The 22,643-nt window shown below is 42.5% G+C and overlaps 2 protein-coding genes across 7 annotated transcripts in view; one reads left to right on the plus strand and one right to left on the minus strand.

Moving 5' to 3' along the window:
- LOC121729126 (SH3 and multiple ankyrin repeat domains protein 3) overlaps positions 1 to 2,853 on the plus strand; it is a 212,994-nt gene extending 210,141 nt beyond the window's left edge. For 5 of the 6 annotated variants that reach the window (XM_042117520.1, XM_042117519.1, XM_042117522.1 and 2 more), the window contains one exon: positions 507 to 2,853. In XM_042117520.1, the coding sequence (XP_041973454.1) occupies positions 507 to 1,089 (583 nt within the window). In that variant the 3' untranslated portion in view covers positions 1,090 to 2,853. The remainder of the gene's footprint in view (positions 1 to 506) is intronic. The other variant, XM_042117524.1, reaches the window with a different exon arrangement.
- LOC121729129 (WD repeat-containing protein 19) lies at positions 2,847 to 22,161 on the minus strand. Its single transcript, XM_042117526.1, has 22 exons — positions 22,039 to 22,161; positions 21,800 to 21,954; positions 19,559 to 19,783; positions 19,161 to 19,371; positions 17,700 to 17,980; positions 17,063 to 17,295; positions 16,651 to 16,786; positions 16,257 to 16,341; positions 15,820 to 15,942; positions 15,397 to 15,575; positions 14,981 to 15,187; positions 13,866 to 14,077; positions 11,321 to 11,408; positions 10,871 to 11,074; positions 9,583 to 10,461; positions 8,968 to 9,076; positions 5,202 to 5,351; positions 4,872 to 4,965; positions 4,512 to 4,621; positions 3,892 to 4,056; positions 3,615 to 3,691; positions 2,847 to 3,141 (listed from the first exon to the last, which is right to left on the minus strand). The coding sequence occupies exons 1-22, from the start codon at positions 22,051 to 22,053 to the stop codon at positions 3,030 to 3,032; spliced, it is 4,050 nt and encodes a 1,349-aa protein (XP_041973460.1). The 5' UTR covers positions 22,054 to 22,161; the 3' UTR covers positions 2,847 to 3,029.
- Positions 22,162 to 22,643: the final 482 nt, after the last annotated feature.

The raw sequence follows: 22,643 nt of genomic DNA on the forward strand, positions 1-22,643 counted from the left end.
ACGCTTAGCCTTGGATAATGGAGTCACGCGCCATGTCATATACATTATGTACACATTCTTTTTCGTTCTTTGTGTGTATGACGGAGAAAGCATTATATTTTATCTCAGAACCACTGACGAGTCATGGATCTAAGAAGTTTAACATCAATATCTTAGATAATATATACCATTTCAAAGAATCATTTGCTATTACAATGTTGATTATGTGTAGCTATCTGTTTTTTTTCTAGCATTCGTTTCTATCCTCATCCGTTTTGTCTTCCACTTACAAACATCCACTAAAACTCGCCTTGTGTGTGGTGACGTCAATCGTGTCTATAACGGTCTAAATAATAACCTTAATACTGGTCTTTGAGTTACATAAATCAGTAAAAACGAGTTGTAGAAAGGGCAGAATATCTTTTCTTCTAGCACTTTTTTCTGTGAACTCGGGGTGAGCGAGTAAAAGATGACAAAACGTTATCCTCGAGGGCTCCATCGGTAACCGGAGACGATTATGATTTCAGCGGCAGCAGCAGCGGGTCGGGCTCGATGCAGCACTCGTTCTCCGTCGACGAGATTCAGAAGATCCGCACGCGGCTCAAGTCGTCGCGCAGCTGCGGCGCCGAGCTGGCGGGCGAGCTGGCGGGCGAGCGCGGCGGGGAGGGAGCGGGCGAACGCGGCTCCGACGACAACTCGTCGTCCGGCGTGTCGTCCGACCAGGAGGCGCCGGCGCCGCGCCGCGACCGTGTCTCCTTCTGCGCCTCCGTCACCGTCAAGTCCGGCGACGACGTCATCAGCACCGAGCCCGTGCACTCAAGCTCCGAGAGCCTCGCGCCGCCGCCCATGGCGCGCCACAACTCGCTGACGCGCAAGCGCGCGGCTGCGGCGCTGCTGCGGGGCGCGGCGCGCGCGGGCCGATCCGCCGCCGAGCGGCTGGGCGTGGACGTGGACAAGGCGCCGGGGCGGCGGCGCGCGGGGCTGCTGGCCGCGCTGCCGCCGCCGCCCGAGGAGGGCCCGCCGCCCGACGCGCCGCCGCCAGTGCTCGCGCCGCCGCCGCAGTTCAGCGACCGCGTGCGCGTCGTCGCCGCGCTGCCCAAGCTCGCCTAGACCCCGCGCCGACGACTCCGTAGTGCCAAATCGAAATTCCTCGATCGTCCCGCGCTCGCGGTGACCCTCCCCCCGACGTCCCCGCGACTCGTGAAACCAAAGATTTATAGTATTTATTGTCGAGGAGTAGAGTAGTCGATGCTAATTTTTGTACATTCCCCCGTCGACCGCGGGATCGTTCGTCTCTCAGAGTCTACGTGTATGATTTATCCTCTAGCGCAACCGAGTGCCATCGTTTCTACGTTTTAATATATTTTTATATATGTAAATAGCGGAGCTCCGGAGGGGCGGAGCTATATTATCCGGCCAGCAGAATATATATCGCGAAATGAATTATAATGTTAATTTTATTAATTTTAATAGTTTATAAATGCGTAGTCTATCGTTAATTTATTCGTCCGTCTCGTACAACGTCCGCTCCTCCGGCCATCGGGCGCGTGGCCGCACGTGCGGGCCCCGGGCGGGCGGCCCCGACTCGTCATCACCACGCCCGGCCCGCTCCGAGGTTAGCAGACTGACGTTCAATATCGTTCGATGCTTTATTATCTCGTCCGTTCCATTGTATATTTATATAGGTGCATTCGCGGCGAGGTCTCGTCGGCGGCCCCCGACGGCCTAGTACAGTGTGAGAGTATGTGACGAGTGAGTGTGCCAAAGTATTGCAATAGATAATTACAGTAGATAGCGTGTGCCTATGTTTCAAAAATTATCGTCTGAGAAATGAATATATGATCTCCATACGGCTTAAGGCTTTATTTACGTAATAACTGCCGACGGAATCTCTCCGCCGTTATATTATTGAACGCTTTCGTTCATATATAACACCAATTTTATAGATTCCATTTTTATAGAGAAGTAAATGCACCGAACCGCACGCAGCGGGCTTCGTATATCTTATATTATAAATAATTTAAAATCGAATGTATATTATTTTAATTTCGGGAGATTATCGTATTAGTCGAATTCGGTGTAGGGCGCTCGCGAACGGTAGACTCGGCCAGGAATTGTCGGGCTCCATCGTAGAGTATACACGGATAGTTTCGATTTTTATATTTTTTATACAATAGTCGACTAGATGTAGTTCCGCGCTGAGTTAGCTGATATTACCAAATAGCGGCTAATCGAGCCGTCGGCCTAGCCGTCGCGGACGAGAGACCGGAGATTTGAAGTAAGGATATTGACATCTAGCTATAGCGGGTAGCTGTTTGCACGCCGGCCGAAAGTTGTGTGCACGCCGGCCGATAGTTGTGTGCACGCCGGCCGATAGTTGTGTGTACGCCGGCCGATAGCTGCGTGCACGCCGGCCGATAGCGCCCAGCGACTAGCCCCTAGTCGGAGCCCACACTGTATTAGCACAATTATTTTGCATTGTATTATGATTGCGTTATCTTCTTGTCACTAATTTAAGTTGTATAAATGTATTGTCTACTTAAGTATAGGTAGCTAGCTGTAATTAGAACTAGTGACAGGTTCGGCGCTCGACGACCCTCGATTCTGCTGAAATGGCGCTAATTCGTCTGGAAATTTCCAGAATTTTCATTTAGCCGCACTTTACGTTTGGTATTCCTCCTATACTCTTCCTGTCGGAAGGGACTCGGAGGAAGGAAGGGCTTCACAGCGAAAGAGAGTTGAGCTCGGGCGGGCGCCGCGGTTTTGTATAAATATACCAACAATTGTGTTTCATTTCATTTGAATCTCAGTATCGAACGTGTAACTACAACTTGGTATACTTTCAAATGAAAAAAAATAAATGTTTCATCACTATTTCGTGTTTTATTTTCACAATTATTCTCTCCTAAACCTCAGGTACGTCAAGATAAAAATCAAATACATCATTTTAATACTTATCTTAAAAATGGACGGATAGTATCACAATGATTACATATTTTGTTACCCATGGATAAATGGGTATTGTGAATTGTATCCATGATGGGTACAACCTATTCGGTGGGTTTGGGGTCTAGATAGAGCGTGACGTCGTCGATCTTGACCAGTCGGCGGTAGTCCACAGTCTCGTTACACAGCGGACACTTGCCCTCCTCGCGAAGTAACCTGTAAACATACATTTTCAGGTTACATACATTTTCTTTAAAAATCGGTGTGAAGGTAATTCTACACCAACCACACAGTCTATGCTAGAATATAATATAAGTATGCTAGATATAGTAATGATATTTTTATTAGTTAGGCTTTTTTCTGAACCGTTGAAGGCACCAGTAGCAACGACATTCAGAAAATATTTGTAAAAAAATATTCTGAATAAAAACATTTGAGTTTTCTATGCAAAATATTTAAGCCGTAAGCTTTTTCATCCCCATATCCTTTTTTATCCCTTTTTAGACTTTTTATAGTTAAGACATACTTATAATAAAATATCAACACCGCAGTAATGTTATTCATAGAAGCAAGCTCAGTCTGATATGTTGAAAATAAGACATGACATAGTTATTTGTTGTGTATAAATGTGTGTGGATAAATAAATAACAGAAGTAAGATATAAGAAGATGATAATGATGATCACTCACTCGACAAACTCGGTCATGATGGCGGGGAAATCGCACTCCGGGCACGCTGTCAGGTCGTCCTTCACTATGTGCATGCCCTGCAATATACAGCTGCGTTTAATCCTAATGCGAAAGTGTGTATGTCTGTTATCTTATCACGTTTAACTGAATTGTACCATTCAGGTGAAATTTGTTAAGGAGATACTTTGAGACGGGAAAGGATGTAGGATGGTTTTTGATGAAGAAATTCGTACGGTTCCCGCGCGATGAACGAACTTAGATTCAATCTAGCACTCACCGTGGCCAGGCAGAAGGGCAGGTCGGTCTCGCAGCGCGCACACGTGAGCGCGGCGACGGGCACGGGCGCGTCGCACCGCGCGCACGCCGCGACATCCGCGGGTGGCGGGCCGCGCACCCCGTGACGCACCACAGACTCGATCTTCTTGGCGTACTTCGGATCGATCTAAAAAAAACAAGTACCTAAAATCATAATGACTCGACTTGGCACAGTATTTCAAACAAATGACATCTTATATGAAGTTTTGTGCCTCAACCACAACACACAAAACAAACCTGAACGACCACAACTTAGAATACAAATTAAAAAAATACAATTAAGTAGAATTCGTTCGTTTTTCATATGAATAAAAGAGAAGACATGACATTTTAACAAGCTGTTAACACTAACAGACGTTGGTGAAATTGGGGCTAAGCCCCAATTTCACCAACGACTGTTAAAGTTAACGCTCGAATTAGTATCACGTTACCTCTTTCGTTTTTCTTATGAATGGAAGAGAAGACATGACATTTTAACAAGCTGTTAACACGTTGGTGTTAACAGCTTGTTAAAATGTCATGGTAAAATGTCAACGTCTGTTGAGACGTTGGTGAAATTAGGGCTAAGTGTGCTAGTAATACCAAGTCGCGGTACGGCGGTCGCATCAGTTCGCGCGCCCACTGGTGCGCCGCGTGCTTCAGCCCCGCGCGCCCGCACTCGATCACCGCCGACGTCAGGATCGACACGCGATCTGTAAACCACAGCTAAATAAATACTGGTGAAAACAATTCCCAAAAATCCTTACTAATATTATAAATAAAAAGTTGTGTCTGACTGTTGTTTTTTCATGCTTAAACAGCATACAAATTACAATGAGTGACGGAACTTATGTTGCGGAAAAATTTAGGGATCCCGCGATTAAAGAAACAAATAACGCAGGTCCGCCATTTGCCTATGAATCAACTTCTCTGAAAGTAATGATATTAAGATGGTCAACTTACGCTGTTCGCTGGGAAAGAACTCGACCTCCGCAGCGAGCCGCAGCAGCAGCCGTGCGGCGATGTCGTGGCGGCCGCGACGCACGTGCGTACGGACCTGTGGATATTTTTATTAAAAAAAATATATGCATTTGGACAGCTTATATTGATTTTGACGACACTCATCTATGGCAGTAACAACCAGTTTGTATCAATTTACATTACAAGGGACCACCCATAAAGTAGTCACACGATTTCCATGATTTTTAGAACTCCCCCCTCTCCCCCCTTGTGATATTTTTGAGACCCTAGTGTGACGTCACAAATTTGCAATTCTAGTAATAAGACACTAACCAGTATGTAGGAGTGTAGCAGCGCGGTGGCGCGCACGAGGTCGCGCGGCGGCGGCTGTCCGCGCGCCCGCAGCGCGCCCGTCAGCGTGCGGGCGAGGTCCCGCGCCTCGCGGTACCGCCCCGCCCCGCATTCCGCGGTCGCGATTATCACCTGCGGATATTTCAATATATATGTGGCAATATGCGTGGAGGCCAAAGGAAGATCTTCCGACCGAGCGAGATAGCTTGCTCGGTCAGGCCTAAGCCCACGTGTATCACGTGCATTTCAGCTGTTGAATATGTCGCAGTCATTTAGTTCAATCTGCGATTCAATTGAATGACTAGCGCATTCATTGAATGGCACCATTCAATTGAATGACTCGGCCGAACGTCGATTGAACGATCTTCACTCAACGTCCAACTAGTTAGCGATTAGTAATAAAATAGCCCTTTGAAAATAGCGAACATGAAATCAGTCAAGTAATTGAACGTATTTACCCTTTTTTGTTACTGCGGCGCTAGTTGTCACTATATATATACTATATATAGCGTCAAACAGCACGCACAGCTGATAGCTGTGTTGATATGTAGTCGATTAAAACTTTAAAGTGCTTTATTTGTGATAAAATAATATGACATCGTGGATTTACCTATTACTACCCCGAAAACGGCTACTTAAAAAAATTATAGCATCCCATTTAACGACTTTACTATAATATGACTTTTAGTCAAAGCGTTAAAGGTCACAGTCAACGTCTTGACGAGTTGTCCTTTAGTCATTCAATTGAATGGTGTGATTCTATGAATACGCTAGTCATTCAATCGAATCGCAGATTAAATCAGATGACTGCGACATATATATACCGACGCACTCAGAAAACTTCGATAGCGCGATGCAGGAATGTGGCGCTAATTGTGGGTACCGCCACATAAAATGCTATTTAAATAATAAAATAAAATGTGTTGGTAACTGGTAAGGGTAAATCTCGGCCCGTATCAAACGACTGATCCGATTTCGCTAATTCTTACATAAGAATACCTACTAGATGACGCTTGTTTATCGCACAGGAACCGTACATTTTTCCGGGATAAAAAGTAACCTATGTACTTTCCTGGGACGTCCAAGTCTCTCCATACCAAATAGCAAAATCGATTTAGCGATTTGGAGCGAAGAAAGAGAAGAAGAACAGACAGTCTGACAGACAGATTTTCGCATTTATAATAATATTAGTATGAATTCTTTGAAGTAAGGGAATGGTGATAAATTACGTGGATAATTAAAAAATATAAAACACTTTGAATTATTCAATTACTAAAATGACGTAACCTCACTGCTTTTAAACACAAATAAAACACAAATTAAACTTCATTGATACAACGGGAGGACGTTCGTCGGGCCCGCTAGATAAAAATAATAAGAAATTTATTTAAAACCGACTTAAAAATAAGAGAAGTTTTCTCAATTCGACTGTCGGTACATCATAACTTAATAAATAGCGTTAGAAGTTCCTAAATAAATCAAATAACGTACGTAAGTGACGTTAAAAAAAAATAAGTTATATGAATTATTGTGTATAATTCCAAGGTTTATAGTAATATTTTAGGAAAATTTTAATAAAAGTTAAATATTATCAGGCAGCTAAAACTTGGTATGGAGGTCACGAGTGAAAGTGACTGTTACTCGAGTATGTAAAAGTGGACCGCAGACGAATTATACTAAAGTGGGTCAAGATCTTTAACTGTACCTCGTTGTAATTAACATTGAATTTGACAAAATGAAGGTATAAATAAATAATAAAAATACGTGTGGCACTCGGGGACTGATGCGGTAAAGCATAGCATTTTTTATCAACTTATGCAATTATAAGTCGTATACGTCTAGTCGCACGCACAGAAACACCGTGCCGAAATCTGGAAACACCGCACCACTGTGCCGGTCAGAGGGGAGTGTTAGGTTTTTTTTCGTTACGGAATTTCTTGATTCGGTCGCCACGCTCAATGCCCGCGATAAAAGCTATGCAATAGCTTAAAAATGTTTTATTTTTCAAACTCAACTCAAACTCAAACTCAAAACTTTTTTTATTCAGAATAAATTTTTGCAAATATTCTCTGAACGTCTACATGATGCCTACCACCGGTTCGGGAACTAGCCCGGCGAGAAGAACCGGCGTAAGAAACTCGCACGGGGCCCACTTTTTTACCAAAAAAAAAGTGAGAAAAAATTAATCTTTTAAAATAAGGTTTACAATGTTGTAACTTAAAATCTATACTAATATTATAATTCTGCAGAGTTTGTTAGTTTGTTTGTTTGTTACAACGCGCTAATCTGGAAAAAACGGGGAGAAATTATTTAAAAGGGCTTATTTGAACGCGCTAATCTCAGGAACTACTGGTGCGATTTGAAAAAATCTTTTAGTGTTAGATAGCCCATTGATCGAGGAAGGCTATAGGCTATATTTTATCACGCTAAGGATAATAGGAGCGAATAAATAGTGGAAAATGTGGAAAAAACGGGGGAAATTATATGAAAGGGCTTATTTGAACGCGCTAATCTCAGGAACTACTGGTCCGATTTAAAAAATCTTTCAATGTTAGATAGCTCATTTGTTGAGGAAGGTTATAGGCTATATTTTATCACGCTAAGACTAATAATAGCGAAGAAATAGAGGAAAGTGTGGAAAAAACGGGGGGAAATTATTTGAAAGGGCTTATTTGAACGCGCTAATCTCAGGAACTACTGGTCCGATTTGAAAAATTCTTACAGTGTTAGATAGCCTATTTATCGAGAAGGGCCACAAGCTATATTTTATTATTCTACGATTAATAGGAGCGAAGAAATAGAGGAAAATGTGGAAAAAACGGGGGAAATTATATGAAATTGCTTATTATCTTAAGATTCTTAAGAACTACTGGAGCAATTTTTATGTTATTTGGCAAACATGAAGAATCGACCACGTTAAGGGACATAGGCTATTTTTTTTGCAGAAAAATGTACGGTCGCGTGAAATTCCTAAATTACGCAAGCGAAGCCGCGCGGAACATCTATATATAATAAAATCGTAGGAAAGTCAATGCTGTACTTACATTGAATATTTTTGTACAAATAATACTTGGGACGTGATCTACTATACTAACGCGGACGAAGTCGCGGGCAACAGCTAGTTATATATACAATGTCAACATACATACATAATTGTAAGTCATAAAATATTATGTAGAAATAGCCTTGCAAGCAGCCATAGCCTACTCCCACGATGTGCCATCGTTTATGAAATCATTGACCTTATAATAGGCTTTGGCAGACAAACGCTCTTTGACTACTTTTTTAAATTTATTAATGGAAAGATTTTGAACGTTTTCTGGGATTTTATTGTAAAGGCGTATACATTGACCTTTAAAAGATTTACTAACTTTATTAAGTCTGATCACCAAAATTTTGTTTGGACACTGCATGTAGTGCATATTGTGAGATTTGACTCCATATAAATGGAGTTGATGACGTTTGATGAATGATAAAAATCATGCATTTTTCCTATTGTGAATCTCCCCATAGAGTACATAATATGAAATTAGAAATCGCCCGCAACTCCTTTGCGCCGAAATTTGTTTATCACGCGGGAACCATACATTTTTATGGATAATGGACAACAACCAACCATATTAGTATGGAGAATGGACGCACGAACTGAAATAGTAACTAGATGTGACTCGGGAGTCGGACGTAGCCTCCATTGCTGAGCGGTGTATTATGCCGCTGCATGCGCACAGGAATCCATGAATACACTCACAGCGGTCTTGGCGGCCTCCATGAACTGTTTCTTGGCCATGTAGAGCGTGAACAGGTGGCGCGGGTCGCGCGGCGTGCCGTCCGTCTCGCCCAGCAGGAACGATATCACCCTGAAACGTTGTAGCATTAGAGTGAGTTCACAAGATTCATCATAATTATTACATAGATCCCTCTATGTAATAAGGCTGCCTTTCCACCAGAGACGTGTCGCGAGGAATGTGTTTTTGAGAACCAACAGAATCGCTTCATTGACGTGAGCTTTTTTTTAAGCACCCCGGGGGTTCGCCTTCAGCTGTATATAAAGGAAAGATGTCCCGGATCTAACAAACACAGCACTCCCTCCACGACCGGCCAGTCTACCTCAGAAGGGACCGGACTTCCAAAGTTAGGGAACGCTTCGGCAAACTGAAGCGTTCCCCTCGGCGCCGGAACTAGCTGAGCCGGCCGCTCCCACCCTCTCCCTCCCAGGCATAGCGTCGCCTCTGCACTCCCGTCCTACGCCGGCGGTGGGGCATTGCCACTGTGCCGGTCGATGCGACGTTGCCAGACTTCGGCATGGTGTTTAATTTTTTTTTACTATGGTTAATAAATATAATAAAAGTAAAAGTGAACTTACTTTCTCGTGAGTCTGTCGTCCTCGCTGGCGGCGGCGGCGTCGATGGCGATACCGATCGCCTCGTCCTCGTCCTCAGCCGCCGCCTTGAGCAGGTGCCCCACGCTTCGGGCGTACTCCCCCGCGTGGAAGTAGAACTTGCCGGCCAGCAGCGGGCTCCGCTCGCCCTCGAAGTGGAGCGCTAGGCTGCGGAAGTCCTCGGGTCGCGCCTGCGACGTCTGGATCAGGATCTCGCCATACACCTGCAGCTTGCCGTTCTTCCGGGCGAGGGTGAAGGCCTCGTCGTAGCACAGGGACATCACCAGGAACTTGATCGCCGAGGTGGGATCGTCGCTGTTCTGGAAGTAGTCGGCCACCATCTTGGCTCCCGCCACCGACTTGGACTCCTGGACTAGGTCGACGGCCTCGTCGATGTCGTCCAGCTTGTCCAGGTTGAGTCGGATCGCCGATTCGTAGTCGTGGGCCTTGAGGTAGGATTTCAGCGCCTCCGCGTACCGCCCCTCCGCCTCCTTCGCTCGCGCGTACTGCATGTGGATGCTGGGGGATGTGATTTTGGGGATCAGCGCCTCGACTTTCAGCCAGGACTTGAGTTTGATGTATAGGGACGCCGCTTTTTCTGTGTTGCCGGCGTGATCGTATAGGGCGGCGGCGTGGGCCAGCTGCTTCTCCTCCTCCAGAAGCTGGGCGATCTCCTTGAGGAGGGCGACGTCGTGGGCGTGCTTCATGGCCAGCGTGACGCCCCTCGCAACGTCGCCACAGCGGACGGCCATGCGCGCGATGCCCGCCTCGCATTTGGCGTTGTGCTCCCTGACCTTCACGTCGTCCGTGTTGGAGGTGATGACGGACTGCTCGTACTTGGCGAGCGCCTCGTGGTAGTCCGCTCTGAAACATAAAATATATTAAATTGAAAATCGTTAAAATTAGTGTTAGCTTAAATTAGTGTTAGCTTTTATTGTAAGTTAATTATAAGAGTATTATATAGTTTTTTCCATTATTTTGTGGTGAAGTCACTCATTGGCCCTTGCAGAATACCAGTGCAGCGAGCTAGCTTGCTGGCTGCTGCGTATAGCTGAGCTTGGGCCAATTTTGACATCACACAATATTATGTATGTATTGTGTTTTACATATTGTGTTGTGTGGTGACAAAATAAAAATGTTGTTATTCTTATTCTTAAAATACGGTGGCAATAATATTAGACAGTGACCAACCAAGTGAAGTTAGCCACCGAGCGCTCAGAGGTTTAAGCGTGAAGATAGATTTTATTTTAATTATTGAAATGAAATAACTCACGTGAGCTGCAGCGTGGCGGCGTGCTGTAGCGCGAGCGCGGGCGCGGCGCGGGGGGCGTGTCGCGCAGCGAGCTCGGCCGCTGCCCCCCAGTCGCCGCGCGCCGCCGCCAGCTGCACGCGCAGCGCCGCGCCCGCACCAGACCCCGCCCCCTCCAGCCACCGCGCGCTCGCCTCGCCCGAGCCCAGGCACGCGCAGAGCGTAGCGCTGAAAGAGACGACTGATGATGTTGTTGGAATATATTATGCGTGGTGGCCGCAAAGGAAGATCTTCCGACCGAGCATACTATCTCGTATGCTCGGTCAGACAGAAGCCCCTTGACGTCATTTCCGACGTCGTATATGTCCAACCGGTCAGAAAATTCGATAACGCGATGCAGGATTGTGGCGGTTAATCTTTCTGCAGCAATACAACACCGGGGTACCAATACTAAATGAATACATAAATACTCACCACAGAACAGGTAACTCCTCAATATGCGCCGCGTCTTCTAGCGCCCACACCATCGCTACGTCGCTCAACCGAGTGTATACCCGAATAGCTGGAACAACATGGACATTCCGAAAACATTAGGAATATTACGAGAAAGATGAGGTGATCGCACATTTGTGAGCAACTTACGCGTCGCACGCGCCGTAAGCACCGTATGGTGCGGGTGAAGGTGTGCGGTTTCATATCATTGCATACAGCAAATTTTAAAATACGGCGCATACGTTGCTAATAAATGTGCTGACCTTATAGGAGCCTGAAATATAGCAAATCAATTTGTTCAAGAAAAATACTTAACAACATTTACTTCTACAACTATCATAAATACAGGGTGCAATTAAACCTACCTGCCAAATTTTTTTTGGGGCTTATGTATCATTAGGTGAGTCCATTAAACCAAAAAAAGTAGGGTGTTAATTTTTTTACAATAACATATTTTATCCCAAAAAAAAATCGATGCACAATGGTCACTTCGTAAGTTCATACATCCAGTCGGAAGACCAGTTATGCGTAGGGGTAAAGCGGGGGCGACGCGCGGGGTGGGAGGCGGGAGGCCCGCCGCTCGCCGGCCGCCGCCCGCCGGCGACCGTTTAGTACCACGCGCGTAGTTGTATAGCTAACACGTAATTATTTTGTTTGTCACGCCCCCCCTCCCGGCCCCCCGGCCCCCGCGCTTTAATTAGTGTCTGTTACAATGTACCCTAACCACGATCGAGTGTTATGAAATGTGGAGGCATAGGTGGAGGTGCTACATTTTGAGTGGCGAAAGTTTACGCGGAACCCAGAGACTGTACGAGCAAGAAAGTCTTACTCGTCTTCGTAACAGCTGATTGATGATTCTCGAATGCAGCAGCTGTATCCTGAATCTGAATCGCGAAACAATCAAAGACTCGGATTATGGACAGTTCGCACTTCGCAACACCTGCACACGCCTAGCCAGCCTCGAAGACATGCCTGTGACGAGGTTAAAAGTGACAAAATTGTGCTTAACAAACTTTTTAAGTCTTGAAGACAATGTGCAAAACGGGCTAGACTCTGCTCAGAGCAAAACGGATTGCAGTTTAGACAAGATGGTAAGTGTAGACAAGTTGGAAGTAAATAAGATTTAGAGGTGGGTTGTTTTGATTTTTAATTAGTTGTACTGTGTACAAGTTCATTGAATTTTTTAAATACGCCTAAATGCAAAGGATGTGGTTTAGATTTATTATAAATTTCTAAACTGCTTATTTTTCGTAATTAAAAAGTTGTAATTTTCCATTCTTTTGATGTGTATCAATTAATTTTATTCTAGACATACCTGTCTATGTCCCTTACATTTGACGGTCCTAAGCCCGTCAAAGTATGAAGGGAAAGTTCGCAAATTATGATAATAACAAGAATGCACTGACGGATTAGCCCTTAATCAAATTAAGCAATTGCCTAGGGCATCAAGTCTGAGGTCTGAGTCGTCTTTACCAGAATAGTAAAGGTTCAAAGACCGATTCTAGTTGAGATACGGATAGGGGGGCCCACAGGCATGGATTGCTTAGGGCATCAAGTAGTCTTAATCCGTCACTGCAAGAGTGTCAATAGAAGGGCGGGGCGGGGCCGGGCCGCGCAAGTGTCCATATTTTGTGGTGTTTGGTAGGATAACTTTCGGAGGCTATTTCTCAAAATTTTAGTACTGAGTGATTATAAAAGAAGAAAAACGTGTAATTTTATTTTTAACAAGGATCAATATATCCAAATTTGGCAGGAAGGTTAAATTGCACCCTGTATAAAGCCGAATGTGACCTGCAACTGTGTCTATGTTTTCCGATTACTTTAATTGAAATACCGTCTTTTTTATAGTTTGCGTTCTAAGATGATTTGGGTGACAGTTTTCATGTTCCTTGCTACGGGTTTTTTTTACAAGAAAACAAAAAAAATCAAAATGTAATAAATTATATTCCAACTACAAAAACAAATGTTTCCTATAATTGTAAATTAATAAAAATGAAAAGACGCTAAATGCTAACTTATTAATAAAAATTATAAATATTAACTGTGAAATTGGAGTATAAAATTATTGTTACGAAAACATTTGAAGAATATCATATGCATGAAACGGAACTTATGTCAATAGAGATTGACTCTCAATCGAAATCAAATCGATAATAAAAAAGGGCGGCCATCTTAAATCGCCGGCACCACTAAAATGTCAGTACGTAATCGATACTTTCGATTGCAATTCCTTTACTAAGTGATTCGATATTTTTAAACTATCAATTAATTTTTGTTAGGTAACTTCCGTACCGACTGTTGTCAATTATAATGTGTCACGCATATCATCATAAAACGCACAAACTATAGATATAAACTATCCTATGTCATTTTCGTAGCTCAGACTAACGTATCACACCGAATTAGACCCAAATCAGTTCGGTACTTAGCCTTGAAGAGTTAACCAACACACAGACTGAGAAATAGACAAACAGATTTACTTTAAAAAAAAAATTTGAGTGTAAGTCGAAATAGTTTCCAGTCTTACCGAACTCCACATTCAAGTCCGCGACGGCGGCCGCTCCGAGCTTCCTCCATAGATCCGCCTCATCCACCGCGTCGCAGTATAGCCACGCCTCCGTGAACCGCCGCAGTAGGAGGAGCTTGTCGACGTGCGCGCGCTGATTGGCCAGCCGCCGCTCGGCGTCCGCGTCCGCTAAACCGGCGGTGGTGTGCGAGTCCAGCGTCGTCCGCACAACGCTGCGAATATAGTGCGTGACAGAAAAGAAGACAGCCGCGTATACTATATCAAAGTCAAAGTCAAAAATTTTTATTCAGAATAAGTTTTTTCAAACACTTTCCGAACGTTGATGCTACGGGGGCCTACCACCAGTAGATACCTATACACAAATTATGCTATTAGCGCTCGACAATTATCTGGCATCTGCCACGTAACCGACTGTATTACAAAAATGGTGTCACTCTGATAATCAGCCAACATCTATTTTTAATACTCGAAATAACGTTGTAGCATACCAAACAGCGCAAAGTCGCTCGCTGTACTGAAGCAGTTAAAATCACGCTCTTTAAATCTTTCTGCCAGTCATTCTACACGTGTAGCCTGTGGACTAATTTTTCCCAGCGGGCGTACAACGACCTGCGCGTTCAGTACAACAATACTCTTAGGATGCTGTTGGGGTTGCCGTGGAGATGCAGCGCGTCAGGCATGTTCACCGAGGCGCGCGTGGACGGGTTCGCGGCCATAATGCGCAAACGCTGTGCCTCAATGCTGGCGCGCTGGCGATCCTCCTCCAACGGCATCCTAAGAGTTTTCACCAACAGATGGGACTCTCGTCTTCTACATAGGTGGATTACGATTCACTGTTGTTAATATGTAGTTAAAGATATGTAATTTTACTAACAATAGGTTAAGAATAAATTGTTACTAACACCTATGGATGAATAATCTGAAATAAATTATTATTATTATTAAAGTCCCGAATAGCGCCTACCGAAGTTTTTTTTTTCAATTCCTTCAATAATACAAACGTCAGAAATGACAATGTAATTGCCATAACTCGGCTGCGGCCCACTCGTCGTGTGCGCCGCGTAGTAGTACGTGCCGATGACGTCACAGCTAGTGTACAGTGCAGTGACACTCACCTCCCGCCGTCCCCGTAGCAGTACACGTCGCCGGAGAGCAGGATGAGCGGCACGTGACCCGGCAACACCGACGTGATCGCCACGCGGTCGACGTGCGGCCCACTCGTCGTGTGCGCCGCGTAGTAGTACGTACTGATCACGTCGCCGGCGTACACCGCGAACACGTTGCGCTCCGATAGACACACGTCCCACACCACCGCCTTGATACTGAAACAAAACGCACGCCAATTGATTGCGAAAATAAATAGTATATTATAATCTAGCGACCAGCTTATAAAGAGATCCACGCTGAGTATACAGACGTTATAGTCGGACAATGTTTATAGGTTACAAAAGTTCCTTGACATCCAAGGACCAAGGTGTCGTGTGTACGCAGTGCGTACACGTGACGTGCACGCACCACGTACGTGACGTACCTGTTCTTCTCCGGCACGGCGCACAGGTCGGCGGTGGCGGGGCAGTACACGTGTGCGCGCTCACTCACCAGCAGCGCGCGCGCGCCGCTGATGTCGCAGTGCAGCGCGCGCACGCCCGCGTGCTTGTACCGCACGCACACGCCCCACGCCTCCAACTCCCAGTACTCGATGTCGCCTTGCTGTATCGTATTATTACAAAATCAATAACGACCGCACTCAGAGACGTTAAATTACTTAACTTTAATTCAATAAATATATTAACAGAAAATGTGGGATCAATTTCCTCGGTGGTACTTGACATAACGCAACGGATTACAGTTTGCTTCACACTTTAGTAGCAAGTAGCAACTTTTGCGCAAAAGCAGTCAATGAATTAGTATACATTATTATCATAATACGATACGGCATTCAAAGTGAACTCACGTCGGTAACGTATATGAAGAAGTCGCTAGTGAGATGTATGTCTATGATCTGTGCGCTCTGCATGTGCGGCTCGGGAAACATCATGGCCTCCCGCTCCGGCTTGGACGGGTCTGGGGTTTCTATCTGCGGTCGAAAACGACATAATTAGGCGGCTAATGTCTGGTTTCCGAGGTGAATTTGTCAGTAGTTTATGTATTCGTTAGTATTTAGTCACTAACTTGCCAATTGTCTGAGTAATAGGGACGGTTTATGGATTCTATAACTCGTAGTTCACATTACTTTAAGTGACTCAAAATAAACCAATTTCATCTAAAGAGGGCGATAAATTAAATTGGTTTATTTTGAGTTTATGAAAAAATTTGTTTAGCAACCGGTCAAGTGTAACTGAAAATATTCTTTATAGTTTTAGTACTCAGCTCAAACTTCAAAACACTTACAGAGTGCAACATGGCTCGTCCTTGATACCGCACCGCCGCGTATTGCCCCGATATTCGCAAATCTTCTACCGTGCCGGGATACTGGCTATAAAAGAAATATATACATTCTTTGAACAATATTTATTGCCTTATATTTACTTACTTATTAACATATGAAAATGCAACAATCACAGTTTCACCAGAAACTGAGTTTACTTTAACGCGAATACGCATTCAAGAAACATTTATTTACGTTATGAAAGCCCTGTATAAACTCATAATACCTTATTTTTAATTTTTAATATTGCCTATCGTTCAGTAACTTAGGTCGCAAAACGTACGTCACGTGACACACTCGTATCACACACACGTGGTATCACACGTAGTCACGTGACGTGCACGCGCGTTTACGTACCGGCGCACAGGCGGACCGCCACCCAGCGGGTAGAACCAGGCGTGCTGGCCGCTCGCGCAGCCCGCGTGCGCCGCGCCCAGCGCCAGCGTAGTCGGCTCCACGGGCAACGCGAACGTCGCTACTGCCACTGGCTCACCTGAAAATACAGTGTTTTAATTTACCGACGATTTTAACACAGTTTCTGTCAAATTCTTAATTAATTTATTCAAGTTAAGAAATCGTTTAGTCTCTCTGAGTGCGGTTGTTAGTGGCATTTTTATCAAAACCTGATGATGTATGTTTGTTTAGAAAAGTCACAAACAAAAATCGACTTCCTGTAAATCTTTCAGCAATCAGCGCTGCTACTTTTGCTGAACTCTGTATACACAAACGTCATACACACCAAAACTATTATCACTTTGTTTTGTTATACCTGGCGTATCGTCAGCGGGCACGCAGCGGTACAGCGTGGCCTCGGCCAGGCTGGTGAGTGTGAGCGCGCGCGCGGCGCACGCGGCGTGCAGCGGGGGCAGTGACGTCACGAGCACGCGCAGCACGCCGCGCGCCGCCGCCGCCAGCCGCCGCCCGTCGCCGCTCCCCGCCGCGCGCTCGCCCGCACACCCCCCCGTCACCGCCCCGCCCTCCCACAGAGATATCAGCTTCACTCTGGTATAATATATCAAAAACTTAAAAGAAAAAAAAAAGGCTCGCATTTTATAAAAAAAAAATTGATTATAAAAATCATATCGTATTGTGGTCAAGACGTATCGTACCAAAAGTTCAGTTACATTTTATATAATTTAATTTTTGACGACTATAATAAAGTTACAGAAAATAGACGTTTTTTTTTTTATTGGAGAACTTACAGCTACATACAGAGATGTATGTTGTCTTAAACCTTACTATGAATTATAGAACTGTTTCAGTACATTGTGTTTCTCGCACGAATTTATTGCTATCGCTTTATCACACACCCATTTTAATTTTAAAACGAAATTTACAATAATGGTACTTCTAGTGACATCTATATAATTTACATTTATGATGTAAATTATATAGATGTCACTCACTGTCCGTCCCCACACGAAGCCGCTTGCCCGTTGAACACAGCTATATCGGTCAAGTTGTCCTTATGATTCTTCACTTGGAACAGTTCCTCGCCGACCTCCTTGATATGAGTTGATATAGCTATGACATAGCCCGCACTGAACCCGATAAGTATATAGCCGTCTCCGTACCACTTGTACGAAACGATAGAGCCGTATCGCTGTTGAAAAGCTAATTCTATTGGATTCTCTGGGTTCAGTAGATTGTAGAGATACAGAGTTCTCTTACCGACGACAAGGCTTATCTGAAATACAATGGGTTAAGTAATAAGTTATTGTATGTCTATGTATCAGTATATACATTTAGACTAGTTTTAAAATCGCCTATTAAATGCTGAACAGCTTATTTCTACAATTCAAATCAGTTAAAGCTGATCGCACACTTGTCCGCACCGCAAGAGCCGCACGTGCCGCATCCCAAAATTTGTTGTGTGAAATGACATCACGAAATGCGGCGCGTACGGTGCGGACCAATGTTTAAGTACATTAAGTACTCACAGAGTGAGCTACCAAATTTTGCTGTGTTTTCTAATAAGTATTACGATCCCGGAAGACGATTGACTTAAATGAAATTGAGATTTATTTAAGCATTGTATATTTATCTGATATTTGCCTAACGGAAAACACGATTCACTTATTTTGACTCAATAGTTATATTTTTCGAAATTATGAGTCTTTCTGGGCTTCTGTTACACTTATTGAGTTACTATCATTAAATAACTTGCACTCCTACAATCTCACACTTTATAAAATAATGGCTAAAGGAAATATTAGTATAGTATTTAATTTTTAAGAAATCAAAAACGTTTTTGAGACTTACGACCTTTACTTTCATCTTATAATGCGGGAAACGTTGTTATACGCGATATTATTCACTATTAGTTGCAGCGCAAAGCACAATGCTCGGTGGCACGATTCATGGAGTCATTATAATATCACGATTGGAGGATAGCGACCCCGCTATCCTAATATCAAAGCACGCTAGCCCCGCCTACACACCCGTGTAGGCGGGGCTAGCGTGCTTTGATATTTCTGACAGCAGGCTCTTAAATTTTATATGAAGTTGATGCTCAATAGGCATAAACAAAACTCTTAAATAAGCAAGTTATCACAGGTTCGCCTAGAATTTTAAACAGGCCTTTGTTATTGCTATATAGAACCTGACAAAATTGTTTTATTTTTACGATATTATAAATCTGTGTATATCTGTCTACAACCTCTTCAGTCTTCACGCTTACAATATATATATATATATATATATATATATATATATATATATATATCTGAACCAATTTAGACGACATTTCGTATTAAATATACTTTGAGCGACTAAAAAGGACATAAGAAATTTCTTTTGTGCAAAATGTAAGGTATACTTTTGAATAAATAAACAGTTTTATACGTGATTAGTGATTATAAACTTACAGTGTTTTCACCGGCAACTCTCTCATCAGTTTTCATTTCAGAGAACTGTAGATCGTTGGGAATATCGCGTAGAGATATCACCCTCAGGGTATCCCCATCGGAATTGTTTATAGACAAGCTCTTGTCGTCAGACGCTAGCACCAGAATACTGTCTCTATTCCACGCAGCACATGTGATTTTCTTTGTGTGTTTCCCAATGATTGGAATTCTCCTTTGATGTAGATCAGATATGATAATGACAAGGGATATGAAATAAAATGGCTTATTTAACAATCGCATTTTTTCATCACAATAAAAATTTTAATTTAAAAAATAAATTAAGTACTTAATTAATAATTATTATATATTTAATATTAAAAAAGCATATTATTTATTTAATATGTCACAACAAAACTTACTTTGTAGTATGATGATTGTAAAGTGCCAGATTGCCTTTCTGAGTCCCAATCGCAAGAAGCGGTTCACCATAGGACCAGGCCAAGCAGGATGGAGGTTCACGGAGACCTGTCTCTATATTGTGACGCTTGTTCGTGTGGCACTCCCAGAGAATCACAGCGTTGGAGTTAGGAGTAATAATAGCGAGATAATCACCATCATTATCCCAGTCCATTCCAGCGCACAATCTGCAGTGAAAATAACCTGAATTCTATGTGTTGCTACTATTACTTTAACATATCTAAGCCCTACCAGACCTCTTGCACCATACAAAGGGCTTATATGACTGTACATGTGTTCTGTTATGGATGTTGCAAGCAACTTTGTTTAGCCCAGAAACTTTAAATTTTCTGTGGATAAAACTAGCTTAAAATATGTACTTTCCTGGACTTAAGGTATCTTCACACAAATTTTATTAAAATCGGTAATGCGATTTAAGGGTAAAGTTAACAGAAACACTTTTGCATTTAAAATTTTTGTATCACTGAATGAAACTATATTATTATTATAAGGTCAATGTGTCGAAGTCCGTCTGGGAGGTAAGTCCATCTAGCGGCAATAACTTCCATATATTTTTTTTATTTTTTTTATGAAATAAGGGGGCAAACGAGCAAACGGGTCACCTGATGGAAAGCAACTTCCGTCGCCCATGGACACTCGCAGCATCAGAAGAGCTGCAGGTGCGTTGCCGGCCTTTTAAGAGGGAATAGGGTAATAGGGGAGGGTAGGGATGGGAAGGGAATTGGGGAGGGTAGGGAAGGGAATAGGGTAGGGGATTGGGCCTCCGGAAAACTCACTCACTCGGCGAAACACAGTGCTAGCGTTGTTTCACGCCGGTTTTCTGTGAGAACGTGGTATTTCTCCAGTCGAGCCGACCCATTCGTGCCGAAGCATGGCTCTACCACGTATATATTTGAACGACTAGTTTCATATGGCTCAGTGGGTAAAACGATATTGCAAAGTTAGTTTGACCTAAGAAACAGACATGTCGCTACTAACTACCTGTTACGAAAAAAAATGATCTCAAAATTTTTTTACCGTTTTGTACTCGCAATCGGAGTGTAAGTCTCTGTCAAAAAAATAAAAAAAGTGGAAATACGAAGGAGTTTTTGGGGTTTCTTGGATTACATAAATAACTTAGTGATCCTTTTACTTATTACTGGTGTTCGATTCGTTATTATCACCTGCAACATGTGCCTAACCTAAAATTGCAATAATTGGGAAGTCCGTCTAGTTTTCATAAGGAAAGGTCGTCATACGCCGGTCTTGCCTCAAATCAGATATTGTCAACCTTTTCAAATATACATGTCTTTATTATTAATTTGCATTAAAACTTAGGACTACTAAATCATAGCATTGCCCAAATTTTACTGCACGAAAAAAGCATACAAGAGGGGCTGATAAAAATTGCAAAAGTTATAAACAATAAAGTAAAAAAAGAAGGGTTTGGTTTTTTTAATATTCCAAAAATAAAAATTATTTGAGATAATCAAAATTTGAAAAAAGATCCTCAAAGAGCAGGAAATTTCCTTAAAAAAATCTACCTCCCGGACCAACAACCCTTATAATTTTAATTGAGTGGCGAAAATAATGGTAAAAACGCGTAACTTTCGCGTGCATGGCCCCAATCTGCCACGTAAACTAAAAAGTTATTTTAACTTACTAAATATTAATATGACGGAATAAAAAAAATTGGTACTAAGTATACATATCAATAACAATAATCAAATCAAAATTAAGTAAGGGAGTATGTTGAAAAATGTCCCATAAAGGATGATGAAGCAAAGTTGTAGATTTTACGAGCACTAGTTATTATAATTTTGTTGTAATAAGCATTTATGTTATATATTATTACTGACACCTTAAACACATATTTGAATGGCCGTTTTGCGACTTTGCTAGAAACCGTTGCCATGCATTTTACTTCACAAGTTAGGGCTATACTGCTGCTAGACGGACTTACCTCAAACTGTAATTTACCTCAAATGTAATTTCCGATGACACAAGTTACTTTAAAAAGCGAATCTCGTAACAATAAATTATTTTAAACTTTAATTTTAGAAAAGTATGCCGGACTTCGACACATTGACCTTAATTAAATTCATTAATTTATATATTATTATTATTAGTTAAACAAGGATGACTTTGGATGAATATAACAATGTAAGTACTTATGGCACACATAAGATAAAAAGCAATATTACCCAGGTAACTTGATTCGTTCTGTGGTTTGTCCAGAGCGATCATGTATGGCTACTGTAGCATCTGTGCCAGTAGTTGCTAATAGAGAATGGGATTCTCCCTTCTGCCACATAAAGTATAGCTCGCCCAATCCATGGGGCTCTATAGTGTACAGAAGCTGAAAAATGTATTTTTGTTACTTGGATGTCTGTGTTAAAAAAATAATAGGTAATCCTTAAAATTCAAGTTAGATTTAACTTACTTTAGGGGAAGTCATTGTAATTTTATTATTTATATGCTTATAGACAATTATTATTACAATCTTGTAATAAACTCCATAGCAATTAGAAACTGTTGAATTTATTAATATTAAGTTTATGTTTGCCTTTCCTTGCCTTTCCTCTAAAGACTAAAATTGGTGCCTTAAAACAGGGAAATTTCGCAGTAAAAAGGACAGTACGTTTTTGCAATTACATTGCAATTATGTAAATAAAACGCACTTTTAAAATAAAAATAAACAGATTTCTATTTTCGTTTAGCATCTCCTTGTTGATAAGTTGCTAATGTTGCTAAGCAACAAGTTCATACTTCATCTTCTCCTTAGTTGCTTTTGCCAAGATTTGCCATAACTGACAACATTTCAAAATTTTAACATGGCTTTTTTATTATTTTATATGAAAGTAGACTTAAAATAAGGCGACACGTGTTTCTTGCTTTTTCAAAATTATGTTTATATTTATAAGATACCTGAAAAATAGATTTTAATCCTTCGTATTCTAAAGAGACGTAAGCGCCAAGTGACGTCATACTTACGTCCACAGATTACTAGTATATATTTGTAGTTGTTGCTTACGTCTGAACGGTTAA

Source organism: Aricia agestis, chromosome 7 (genome assembly GCF_905147365.1).
Source record: "Aricia agestis chromosome 7, ilAriAges1.1, whole genome shotgun sequence".
NCBI classification, from domain to species: domain Eukaryota; kingdom Metazoa; phylum Arthropoda; class Insecta; order Lepidoptera; family Lycaenidae; genus Aricia; species Aricia agestis.

Coding starts and splice junctions, on each gene's coding strand:
- LOC121729129 (XM_042117526.1), bottom strand. Junction 17,296..17,699: donor GCTTCGTGTGGGGACGGACA/GTGAGTGACATC, acceptor ATATTATACCAG/AGTGAAGCTGATATCTCTGT. Junction 9,077..9,582: donor GACGACAGACTCACGAGAAA/GTAAGTTCACTT, acceptor ACAACGTTTCAG/GGTGATATCGTTCCTGCTGG.